This window comes from Chiloscyllium plagiosum, unplaced genomic scaffold (genome assembly GCF_037043375.1).
Source record: "Chiloscyllium plagiosum isolate Xiang-an unplaced genomic scaffold, Cpla_swu_hap1 HiC_scaffold_11, whole genome shotgun sequence".
Lineage (NCBI taxonomy): Eukaryota > Metazoa > Chordata > Chondrichthyes > Orectolobiformes > Hemiscylliidae > Chiloscyllium > Chiloscyllium plagiosum.
The window spans coordinates 17701616-17715193 of record NW_028270149.1 but is presented as its reverse complement, the minus strand read 5'-3'; the positions used below and the strand labels follow the sequence as shown (position 1 = coordinate 17715193).

The 13578-nt window shown below is 43.5% G+C and overlaps 1 protein-coding gene across 3 annotated transcripts in view; it reads left to right on the top strand.

The window, feature by feature from the left end:
* Nucleotides 1–12783, top strand: part of LOC122557414 (mastermind-like protein 2) — a 495777-nt gene extending 482994 nt beyond the window's left edge. For all 3 annotated transcript variants that reach the window (XM_087991876.1, XM_087991875.1, XM_087991877.1), the window contains exon 5: nt 10915–12783. In XM_087991876.1, coding sequence (XP_087848002.1) covers nt 10915–11942 — 1028 coding nt within the window. In that variant the 3' untranslated portion in view covers nt 11943–12783. The remainder of the gene's footprint in view (nt 1–10914) is intronic.
* Nucleotides 12784–13578: the final 795 nt, after the last annotated feature.

The window sequence follows — 13578 nt, the reverse complement described above, 5'->3', positions numbered from 1 at the left end:
TTCTGGTTTGCCCCAAAGATGTTCAGGGGGAACCACAGATCCAAAGTGCACACACTGCCATATATTGGGAATTACCTGGTATTGATTTGAAAGATAGGCTCAGAGACCCTGAGACCTTGTGGAAATGCTGTCGGTGTGACAGGTGCTTTTCTGAAGTTTTGATTTTGTTGGATCAAGCTAAAGGAGCTTTGCCTGTTTGGGGAATATTTCATGCTTTCACTAGGTTATGAAATTTAAATTTAAAATGCCAGTATGTCTGTAAAGACAAAAACCTGCACTATATGTAATGCAAAAAAACCCCAAAGCACTGGGGTTGCAGAGAAACAGAAAATACTGGAAAAATACAGTTCTGAAGTAGGATAACTGGATCCGAAACATTAACTTTGCTTTCTTTCCACAGATGCTCTCAGACCTGCTGTGTTTTTCCAGCAATTTGTTTTTGTAGAAAATGCACTACAGGAAGTGCCAAGCTCTTTATAGGCAATAAAGTCTCGATGGACCTGGATGGCCACTATTGTAATATAGAAATGTGGCCAAATTCTACACAACAAACTCTCTCAAATAGTAATCTGGTGATGACCAGATCAACTCTTTTTATTATTTGGTGTACATTGAGTGATAAGTGTTGACCGGGGAAAAAACTCATGCACATGAGTATTTGAAGTTTTACCTCGTAAGTCCTACACAGACGATAAATCCAAAACAGAAATTAAACCCTGTAAGAGCAGCAAACATCACGGCTGCCACTTGCCCCTTCTCATGCAACAAGTACATCATCTACTTCGAGCGTTCATAGTTGCCATTATTATCTTTGATATCCCAAATCAGGAACAGACAACATAACTGGGCAAGTGGAGCAATTTTTGAGTACTTGGCTAATGACATGTTTAGCTATTTGCTGAAATCAGTTCTTGGGGCAGAATTTTAGGAGTCCCTCAGCTTTGGTGGGTTTTCAGGCTGTGGGAACAGACCTCTTTCTGCGGCCTTCCTCCAGCTAGAGTGTTAAAACTCCAATTGAAACAAATGTAAATTCATATCCTAAATTCCACAACCCCCCACCTCACAAAAAAAATTAAATGTACATGTAACAGTTTTTTTCAGAGTAGTTGGAGATAAATAAATTGCAATATGATATAGATCCAATTTAAGACCATGTCTCTTTCTCCACCTTCAAACAGTAGATGTTCGGTTTCCATGGAAAATAGCCATTCAATCCCCATTTAATCTCCTTGTCGTGAAAATGTCTCCCACTTCAATGTTGCCAGCATCAACAGCCAATTTGAATGATTTCTTTGTAATTCACTACTGCTAAAACCAGTGATGTTTCAGCATGTCTTTCTTGGTCTCAGAAGTGCTCTTGCCCATTCAAATTTCTTGCCCTTTCTCAATGCATTTGTCGAAGAAGCTCACTGTAGGTTTGAAGCATGGAACAAATTTTCAATGAATTCCATTTATGCTCATGAATTTTATGTTTCATTTTAGGCATAGGAAAGTCCAGCATAGCCCCTTATTTTCACTTTGTAGTTGCTACTTGTTCTTGTGCCACAGTGGGGTCTAAATAAAGCACTTTTGCAATGGCAAATACACTATTATCTAAGCTTATGCACAAATGGCTCTTTATAACTGATCAGTTTGTCCTCATAGTGTAAATGTTATTCTGAGATTTTGCTGAGCCACAGCCAAGTTATCAATGTAGAGAACACCACAACACCTCTCTTTACGTCCAAAACCTCCAGCTATCCATTTCTTTAAGAGATATCAATCTCTCTTAAACTCAATTTAAACCCTGGTGAAGAGCCCTCACCTGTTGTGATCTTAGCAGATGATACTATTGGATAAGAGAAATTGCAATGAAACCTGACTTGATAGATCATATGTTTATTTTTGTTTATTAAGTTAATTCATTGGCTAATCACTGAGGTGTATGCAGACAAAGGTAAAGATTTTCTTTAACATCAGGCATTTATTATGCTATAAGACTGTAAGAAATAGGAGCTTAGAAATAGGAGGTTGTTCAGCCCTTGAGACTGCTCCTCCATTCACCAGGCTCATGACTGAAATAACATTCTTCAAATCCACTTTCCTGCCTTTCCCTGTAACTCTTGATTCTCCTGCTGATCAAGAATCTCAAACTTACCAGGCGGCACAATGGCTCAGTTGCTAGCACTGCTGCCTTACAGTGCCAGGGACTTGGGTTTAATTCCAGCCTTGGGTAACTGTTTGTGAGGAGTTTGCACATTCTCCCCATGTCTGCATGGGTTTCGTCCAGGTACTCTGATTTCCTCCCAAACTTCCGCAGGCTAGGTGGATTAGCCATGCAAAATTGTCTCATAGTGTCCAGGCTTGTACAGGTTCGGTGGATTAATCATGGTATTATGGGGTTACGAGGATAGGGTGAGACACTGAGTCTGAATAGGATGCTCTTCAGAAGGTCAAAGGTTCTCGATGGGCAGAATGGCAAGTTTCCGAACTGTAGGGATTCTATGGTTTAAACAAACACAACAATGCTACCCCACAGCTTCCTGTGGCAAGGAGTTCCAAAACACTCAATCCTCTCAGAGAAGACATTCCACTGACAATAGACAATGGGTGCAGGAGTAGGCCATTCTGCCCTTCGAACCTGCACCACCATTCATTATGATCATGGCTGATCATCCTCAATCAGTATCCTGTTCCTGCCTTATCTCCGTAACCTTTGATTCCACTATCCTTGAGAGCTTTATCCAACTCTTTCTTAAACGAATCCAGAGACTGGGCCTCCACTGTCTTCTGGGGCAGAGCATTCCACACACCCACCATTCTCTGGGTGAAGAAGTTTCTCCTCATCTCTGTCCTAAATGGCCTACCCCTTATTTTTAAGCTATGTCGTCTGGTTCGGGACTCACCCATCAGCGGAAACATGTTTCCTGCCTCCAGAGTGTCCAATCCTTTAATAATCTTATATGTCTCAATCAGATCCCCTCTCAGTCTTCTAAACTCAAGGGTATACAAGGCCAGTCGCTCCAATCTTTCAACATAAGATAGTCCCACCATTCCAGGAATTGACCTCGTGAACCTACGCTGCACTCCCTCAATAGCCAGAATGTCTCTCCTCAAATTTGGAGACCAGAACTACACACAGTATTCCAGGTGCGGTCTCACCAGGGCCCTGTAAGCTGCAGAAGAACCTCTTTGCTTCTATACTCAATCCCTCTTGTTATGAAGGCCAGCATGCTATTAGCCTTCTTCACTACCTGCTGTACCTGCATGCTTACCTTCATTGACTGGTATATAAGAACACCCAGATCTCTTTGTACTGCCCCTTTACCTAACTTGACTCCATTTAGGTAGTAATCTGCCTTCCTGTTCTTGCCACCAAAGTGGAGAACCATACATTTATCCCCATTAAACTGCATCTGCCATGCATCTGTCCGCTCACCTAACTGTCCAGGTCACCCTGTAATCTCCTAACATCCTCCTCATAATTCACCCTGCCACCCAGCTTTGTATCATCAGCAAATTTGCTAATGTTACAATTAATAACATCTTCTATATCATTAATATATATTGTAAAAAGCTGCGGTCCCAGCACTGATCCCTGCGGTACCCCACTGGTCACTGCCTGCCATTCCGAAAGGGAGCCGTTTATCACTACTCTTTGTTTCCTGTCAGCCAACCAATTTTCAATCCAAATCAGTACTTTGCCCCCTATACCATGCGCCCTAATTTTGCTCACGTTCCTCCTATGTGGGACTTTATCAAAGGCTTTCTGAAAGTCCAGATACACTACATCCACTGGATCTCCCTCGTCCATCTTCAGAGTTACATCCTCAAAAAATTCCAGAAGATTAGTCAAGCATGATTTCCCCTTCATACATCCATGCTGACTCTGACCTATCCTGCTACTGCTATCCAGATGTGTCGTAATTTCATCCTTTATAATTGACTCCAGTATCTTTCCCACCACTGAGGTCAGACTAACTGGTTTATAATTTCCTGCTTTCTCTCTCGCTCCTTTCTTAATAAGTGCCATTAGCCACCCTCCAATCCGCAGGAACTGATCCTGAATCTATCGAACTCTGGAAAATAATCTCCAACGCATCCACGATTTCTAGAGCCTCTGCATCCTCATCTTAAAATTGGCATGTCTTTCTTCTGAGACTATGCCCTCTGGTCATGGATTCTCCCATTTGGGGGAAACATCCTCTCAACATTTACTCTGTCAAGCCCCTTAAGAATTCCATATGTTTCAATGAGACCACTTCTCGTTCTTCTGAACTCCAGTGAGTAGTGTCCCAAACTGTTTAGCCCTTCCTCATAAAATAATCCCTTCACACTGGGATCATCCTAGTGAACCTTGCTCTAAACACAGACTTTAAAAAAAAAACAAGCTAGTTAAATGTTTTGGGAGGCACAGTGGTTAGCACTGCTGCCTCACAACGCCAGAGACCCGAGTTCAATTCCTGCCTCAGGCAACTGACTGTGTGGAGTTTGCACATTCTCCCCGTGTCTGCGTGGGTTTCCTCCAGGTGCTCCCACAGTCCAAAAATGTGCAGGTTAGGTGGATTGTCCATGCTAAATTGCCCGTACTGTTAGGTGAAGGGGTAAATGTAGGGGAATGTGTCTGGATGGGTTGCGCTTCGGCGGGTCAGTGTGGACTTGTTGGGCCGAAGGGCCTGTTTCCACACTGTAAGTAATCTAATCTAAAAGAAATCTTGTAGATAATTAGGATGATCTCACCACACACACAAAAGCAAAATTACAAACCATTTTCCAACAGTATCCTTAACACAAACTCAGCTCTAAAGAAATTACTCCCTATTGTAACTATTTGACTTTTTTTGTCTGATCAGTGATAGTTTTTTTTGCTGTGGACTGTGAAGACGGTTCACTAAGCCCATTCCAAATCTGCTCATGTAAACAATTCACAAATCTGAGCTTCTAAACTATTCCAGTTATAATAACGTCAAATTCTCCTGGCTTGAAAGTTTTAACAAACTATATCCTTCTGCTGAGGTGACTTATACACTGAATGCCCAGAATACTTCTAAGAGAGAAACTAATGTGGTTTCTACACTCAGCACTGGTATCTTCTGAACAGAACTTTTTAAAAAAAAAATCTTGCTGATATTGGATTGAACTTAAAACAAAATTAAATGTGAGCTTTTCCTGTCATCAACCCAACAGCATGGCAATCTTTCCATTAACACCGCAGGGAAATGCGGTCACATGCTTCTTTGACAAAATGTTGAATTTAAATCACTGTTCATGATGGACTTTCTGACTTTTTTTAACGGGAAAATCCTTGACTGAAGTAGTCAATACCCACTTGCCTTTATTTGAAATCCAAATTCCAAATTGATATCTAAATGTATAGAACAATTATACACCTTTCATCACCCTACAAGACCATGGACTTTTGCTGTGTTCCAGCATTCTGGCATTTTTTGAAACTGCTGACACCTACTGACACCCTTTCCCTCTCTTCTGGAACCACAAGAAATTCCTCTTTCCTCACCTTTTAATCCCCCCGCAACCACCACCACCAACCCCTGTTTTCACCAGATCCATACTCCTCTTCTGGCACTTGTAATGCCATGTCACCACCAAAGAGAATTTCTCTCAGTATTCCAAAGAGCTGGCTTTCTCAGAGAAAACCCTGGTCCATTCCTCAATCATGTTGACACACCCTTCTCTTGAAGTATATGCCATGCAAGTGCAGGAGATCTTCTTCCATTTTACCATCCCAGGGTCTTTGCCAGTCCTTCCAGAAGAAATAGCTATTTGGTTGAATCTTTTCCAATGTTATTGACTTCAGTGCTCACATTTCTCCCCCATTCGTTGAGTGGCTAAAGGCAGATTGTAGAACATTTTTAATCAAATCACCATCATGATCACATGCCATTTTGCTCTATTTGTATTCTAATCTCTTTATTTTTGGTGAAAATGTGTTGCTGGAAAAGCGCAGCAGGTCAGGCAGCATCCAGGGAACAGGAGAATCGACGTTTCGGGCATAAGCCCTTCTTCAGGAATGGCTTATGCCCGAAACGTCGATTCTCCTGTTCCCTGGATGCTGCCTGACCTGCTGCGCTTTTCCAGCAACACATTTTCAGCTCTGATCTCCAGCATCTGCAGTCCTCACTTTCTCCTCTTTATTTTTGGTGTCTTATGTTGAGCATACTCAGAAAATTGTAAGCCCAAGGAACAGACCTCATCTTGCAGTTAGGCACTTGACAGCTTCTTGGCTCTGCCATCAGTTTACACACGTTTTGGTGATTCTGCTCTTTCTCACTTACTTGATGCATTTTAGTTTGAGAACTTGTTTCATTATTACCTCTTTTTTGCTGTGCACTGTCATCCCTGCTGTCACTTAATTCCTCTTATCTTCCACCCTATTGCAGACAGCTGGACACTTTGTAGGCAGAAAGGGTGACCAGCAGGCAGAGTAAAAGGCAGAAGTCCTCTGAGTTCATCACCCCCTTTTAACACATTATCTGTTTTGGATACTGCCAAGGGAGGTGGTTTTTCAGGGGAATGCAGCAAGTGCCAAGTCTCTGGCACAATGTGTGACTGAGCTCTCTGTGAGGATTAAAAGGAGAGATTCTGGATTATGCAACTGCCACCGGGACATTAACCGCCTCAACCTGTCTACCCCCTCCCCCACTCCAACCTCTCACCCTCATAACGCACAGCCCTCCATTCCCTCTGCTCCAATCCCAACCTCACCATCAAGCCAGCAGATAAAGGGGGCGCAGTGGTAGTCTGGCGCACTGACCTCTACACCGCTGAAGCCAAACGCCAACTCGAGGACACCTCTTCCTACCGCCCCCTCGACCATGACCCCACCCCCCCATCACCAAACCATCATTTCCCAGACCATACAGAACCTCATCACCTCAAGAGATCTCCCACCCACAGCTTTCAACTTCATAGCCCGGGAACCCTGCGCTGCCCAGTTCTACCTCCTTCCCAAGATCCACAAGTCTGACCACCCTGGCTGACCCATTGTCTCAGCATGCTCCTGCCCCACTGAACTCATTTCTACCTACCTCGACACTGTCCTATCCCCCCTAGTCCAGGAACTCCCCACATACGTTCGAGACACCACCCACGCCCTCCACCTCCTCCAAGACTTCCGTTTCCCCGGCCCCCAACGCCTCATCTTTACCATGGATATCCAATCCCTCTACACCTCCATCCGCCATGACCAGGGCCTCCAAGCCCTCCGTTTTTTTCTCTCCCGACGTCCCCAAGAGTACCCTTCCACCAACACACTCATTCGTTTGGCCGAACTGGTCCTCACCTTAACAATTTCTCCTTCGAATCCTCCCACTTCCTCCAGACCAAAGGGGTAGCCATGGGCACACATATGGGCCCCAGCTATGCCTGTCTCTTTGTTGGCTACGTAGAACAGTTGATCTTCCGTAATTACACCAGCACCACTCCCCACCTCTTCCTCCGCTACATTGATGACTGCATTGGCGCCACCTCGTGCTCCCGCGAGGAAGTTGAGCAATTCATCAACTTCACCAACACACTCCACCCTGACCTTAAATTTACCTGGACCATCGCTGACACCTCCCTCCCCTTCCTGGACCTCTCCATCTCCATTAATGACGACTTGACACTGACATTTTTTACAAACTCACCGACTCCCACAGCTACCTGGATTACACCTCTTCCCACCCTATCTCTTGCAAAAATGCTATCCCGTATTCCCAATTCCTCCGCCTCCGCCGTATCTGCTCCCAGGAGGACCAGTTCCACCACAGAACACACCAGAGGGCCTCCTTCTTTAGAGACCGCAATTTCCCTTCCCACATGGTTAAAGATGCCCTCCAACACATCTCGTCCACATCCCGCCCCTCCGCCCTCAGACCCCACCCCTCCAACTGTAACAAGGACAGAACGCCCCTGGTGCTCACCTTCCACCCTACCAACCTTCGCATAAACCAAATCATCCGCTGACATTTCCGCCACCTCCAAAAAGACCCCACCACCAGGGATATATTTTCCTCCCCACCCCTTTCCGCCTTCCGCAAAGACCGTTCCCTCCGTGACTACCTAGTCAGATCCACGCCCCCCTACAACCCACCCTCTCATCCTGGCACCTTCCCCTGCCACCGCAGGAATTGCAAAACCTGCGCCCACACCTCCTCCCTCACCTCCATCCAAGGCCCTAAAGGAGCCTTCCACATCCATCAAAGTTTTACCTGCACATCCACCAATATCATTTATTGTATCCGTTGCTCCCGATGCGGTCTCCTCTGCATTGGGGAGACTGGACGTCTCCTAGCAGAGCGCTTTAGGGAACATATCTGGGACACCAGCACCAATCAACCACACCGCCTTGTGACCCAACATTTCAACTCCCCCTCCCACTCTGCCGAGGACATGGAAGTCTTGGGCCTCCTTCACCGCCACTCCCTCACCACCAGATGCCTGGAGGAAGAACGCCTCATCTTCTGCCTCGGAACACTTCAACCCCAGGGCATCAATGTGGACTTCAACAGTTTCCTCATTTTCCCTTCCCCCACTTCACCCTAGTTCCAAACTTCCAGCTCAGCACTGTCCCCATGACTTGTCCTACCTGCCTATCTTCCACCTCTCCACTCCACCCTCCTCCCTGATCTATCACCTTCATCCCCTCCCCCACTCACCTATTGTACTCTATGCTACATTGTCCCCACGCCCACTCTCCTCTAGCTTATCTCTCCACCCTTCAGGCTTTCTGCCATTATTCCAAATGAAGGGCTTTTGCCCGAAACGTCGATTTTACTGCTCCTTGGATGCTGCCTGAACTGCTGTGCTCTTCTAGCACCACTAATCCAGGATCTGTTTTCCAGCATCTGCAGTCATTGTTTTTACCTACTTAAAAGGATAGAGACAGTAATGGTAATGGGAGATTCTGTTGTTGTCAGGGGAATTGCTCGGTATGTCTGGGGCTGTCGTCATGACATCAGGCTGGTATTTTGCCTCTTTACATCATGGTGAGGTTTGTCACTGAAAGGCTGCAGGATATCTGAAGACTGGAAGCCCGCTGTCTCCAAAAACATCCAACCCTATATTTCTTACATAGGCAGAAAATCCTTACCAGGTTTTGTAGTCACTAGCTACGTGTGGATAGCATCAAGTCCTTGTGAACAGTACTTTAACAGGGACTCATGTTGAAGAATGGTTTATTTGGATACCACATCCAAGTTGTAACCCACCATATCTCAGTCCTTTCAGTGAGTACTGGGGAGACTTATCTAACTTTTTCGTTCCTGGGGTATAGATATTGCAGGTGAGGCCTGCATTTCTTGCTTACACCCAAATTAACCCTGAGAAGGTGGGGCTCAGAGTCTCCTTGAATCGCTGAATTAATCCTTGAACATTCTGGACAACAGTATCAGAAAGAGCAACCTGGGGCTAACATTCATCACTTGCTACTGATTGTGACTTCCTGACAGCCACTCTGGATGAGTGACAGGTCCTATAGTCTAATATTAAACTGCAAGAGAGGAAATTCATAATGCCTTATTTGAATTATGGCATTTTTAGCCATATTAAAGCAAGAACTGATCAGAGGCAGGAAGGTTTGCAGTTAGTAATTCATCTCTTGATTTCCCCGCTCCCCCACCCCGATTCTTGCTCACCATGTACAATTCACAGCACTCGAGTATGATTGAATATTCCACAGTAGTCTGGATTTGTGCAGTTCTAACAATATTTGAGAAGCTAGATATCATCCAGAATAAAGATGTTCATCCACATTTACCACTGGTGCAAAGTGGCAGCAGTGTGTACAGTGGGTAAGATGCTTTGCAAGAGCTCGCCAAGGTTTCTTTGACAGTACATTCCAAGTCCAAGATCTTTACAATATAAAAAGATTAGGGCATCAAATACACAGGAATACCACCTACTGCATATACGTCTCTAAGACAACATCATTCCTATTTAGAAATGGTTGTTTGTTAAATTGGATTAGATCAGCCATGATCTTATTGAATGCCGGAACTGAATTATCTACTTCTATGTTTTATGATCTTATTATTATGCTATACATACTGAGAGTCAGAAGATTTATGGCACAGAAGGAGGTGTGCTGTTGTCTACACTGACTCTTTGAATGGGCATCGTGACTTAATGCCTGCTCAAATGAGCATCTTGCCATTCTCCACCTTAATCCCATATCTGTTCTCATTGTTTCTTCATAAACAATCATCTAATGGCATTTTGAATGACTCAATCTCTCTATCTAACAACATTGTGGGCATACCTAAACTAGACTGACTACAGTGCTTCAAGAAGGGAGCTCACCAAAACTTTTTGAGGGCAATTAGAGTCAATAAATTCTGTCCTTGCCAGTAAGGCCCACATTCTGTGAACAAATAGTACAAAAGTCACATCTTGTAATGACAGCCTGAAGTAGTACCTACCATCAATCAGTACTACTGCAGGCAGAGTTTGTTGTAGACACTACATCAGGAAAATATACTTGATAACTTTATTTTGTTTGCTAACTATAGTGGTGTTTGCAAATAATGAACTGATACATTTCAACATCAGTTGTCAACCTTAGTTCAGTGTTCAAGCTAATATGTTTCCTTCAATAAACATTACTGAACAAAACAGCCGTTATCACTGTTTGTCAGAGCGTCTTGCATGCAGATTGTTTGAGTTCTGTAAATAAAAGAGGCTACACTTCAGATATAATTCATTGGTTGTAAAATGCTTTGGGGCATCCTGAGGTTGTGAAATACTCTGCATAAATGCAAATTTGTTTCTTTCTCTCCATGCATTTCAGCAAGGAAAAAGAATGTTTGCCAAGTAGCTTTCTCAAAAAGGTGTTATAATTGCCCAGGTTTGTCAGTTACTTGATCTTCAAGTTATCACCTAATGAAGGATTGTGCAAAAACATAACGTTAATTCCTTTTCTCTTCTCTTTTATAGCTGTGGCACAATCTTTGCCTACAAATTCTGGGCAGCCTTTGCCAACGCCACCGTCTGCCACTCATTGTGGTATGAGGCTGAACACTGGGCTTTTGCAAGTGACATCTCAGAATAGCCTTGGACCTGGGGTTCCTGCAGTGACGGCCAGTCAGAGTGACCGGACTATGGGAATGTACCCAAGTAATCCCAGCAACCAACAAAATATCTACATACCATCATCTGGCATCAATATGCCTCTCCGGCCAAGTCAAAGTGCTTTGGGAATGAGATCAACCAGCCAGGCAGTGCCTAGCCAGGCTATAATTCGCCAAAGGACAGCAATCTCGGGGTTTACTGGGTCTGTACCAAACACTGCTGTACCTCCCCAACACATCAGACAATCCATAAACCAGGCAGGAACCAATATTCCAGTCCAAGGAATCTCTAATGCGTTGGCCACTTCAGGCATGGCTTCTCAATTGTGGCCACAGCAAAGGATTCCAGCAATGCAAAATCAGACCAAAATGGATGGCAGCATGCAACAATTCTCAAATAGCCCATTGTTCTCCAAACAGACCATGAGGTCAAACTTGCAACCATTTTCTCATCAAACCATTGCACCACCAAACCAGATAGCACCGGGAGGACAGATGAGGCCACTACAACAACTGAACCCAGCTCAAACTGGACAAAGCTTGGTCTCCATGAGTGGTCCATCACCAAGGCATAATCAACCCAGGCTATCCTCAGCAGCTATGGCTGGCATGAAGTCTGTCCCACAAGGAATTACCAATTTGAGTCAGACCCATCCTGTGCCAGGTCTTGCTCCAACCAGCTACCCTTCCACCGGCCAGTCATCTGGATCCTTCAACCGTATGAACCCCACCACTGAGGTATCTTCCTTTGACTTTCTTCAACACAATAACAGCAATACCTTGGGTGGAGCTCGGAATGAGTCTGACTTCATTGAGTCAATTATGAAGAGCAGTAGCAGTAATGATGACTGGATAAATGACTTAACTCTCGACGACTTTCTGGGGCAGCATTAAAGTCTGGCTGATGGGTATAATTATCTGACCTCCAGGCTGTTGTACATAGAGAGCGCCCATCTACACATTGTGGCATTGGACTAAAGACTATTGAGCATGTGTGTAGGTGTGGACACTGTAACTTTCCAGATACTAGCAGGTATAAGTCACTGGATGTACCTAGTGTACTGCCTGCAACACTGAGTTTTAAAGTGGCAATACATAAATTAATGTATTTGTTCAAAATATTCTGTAAATTATGTTTTCCTAATAAATATTGTACGTCAGGAAGGAGTAATTATACTTTGTTGGATCATTTGTCAATAAAATGCAGTATAGGCAAAATCATTGTTTTTATATTAGCAAAATTTGTTTATTTTTATTTGGTATAAAATATGCAGACTACATTGTTCAATCAGTAATACTATGTATTACAATTTTAAAATACAGGTTGTGTTTTTGGCATGACATAGGCAGTGCAGTCTTGTGTTGTACAGGTGATTTATTCCTGATTTCATAGATCTTCATTCACCATCAATCCCATTTTGATTTAAATATGTTACCACAGTGAACATTCAACTGATGGAATGGCTGTCAATATGAAATTGCTTTCTTTGTAATCCGTCAGCTCGTGTTGACACTTTGTACATTTTAGATGTGCATTCTACCAAGATATTATGAACTTCATAATGTGTTTGTTGCTGAAACCTTTTGTGACCTTATGTTTTATTAGTTACATGTATTTTTTTCTCACTGCCATGAATGTGTTTCTTTTATTTTTAATTTAATACCATCTTGGAGCACAAATAGTATGACAAGTTTTTGCTTCATATCATAATAAACTTGCCTTGTGCCAAGACTGCATTATGGGTGACTACCATACTTCAAGCATCAATTTTAGTGGTAGCTTTCTCAACACCATTGCTATGTATTCAACATCAACCACTTGGGCTGTAGAATTTGAAGTTTCTGTCATCTGTTCAAATTCCAAAGCTGGATGCTGTCATTTAACATATTATTCAGTTTCTTTCATATTTCTATTCTTTAAAACTTGTGCAGCTCCATTACGATTCTGGCACCAGCAGACATTATGTTCAACTGTTTCCTGGCCATTCCTCAATTGTAAAAATATGAAAGGAATACCGTGCCTTGCCTTTCTGAATAAAAATCCTCTCAATAGATCAAGAAAAGGGGTCATCTTGACAATGGTAGGAAGGCCCTTGCATATATTCTAAAAATTAAAGGATCCTTTGTTTCTGTGCTAGTATTCTAATTATAAGATGATTGGAGTTGTATGGAGCATTGATATCCTTACAAATTTCTCTCCAAGAAATAGGAAAAATTCAGAGGGCAAATCACTATCTTGGTGCCATAGAGGTCTACAGTGCAGAAAAATGGTCTCTGGTCCATCATGTCTACACCAGTCAAAAACAGCCACCTAACTATTTTATCACATTTCCCAGCACTGGGTCCATAGCCTTGTATGCCTTAGCATTTAAAAATGGCTCGAATTTTAGGAGGATTTCTCCATCTATCACCCTTACAAAGAGTGAGTTCCAGATTCCCAGTACCCTCTGTGTGGGGTGCCAGGGGTATTTTCTCACATCTCTTCTACGCCCTCTGCCCCTTACCTTAAATCCATGCCTCCCCCGGTCAT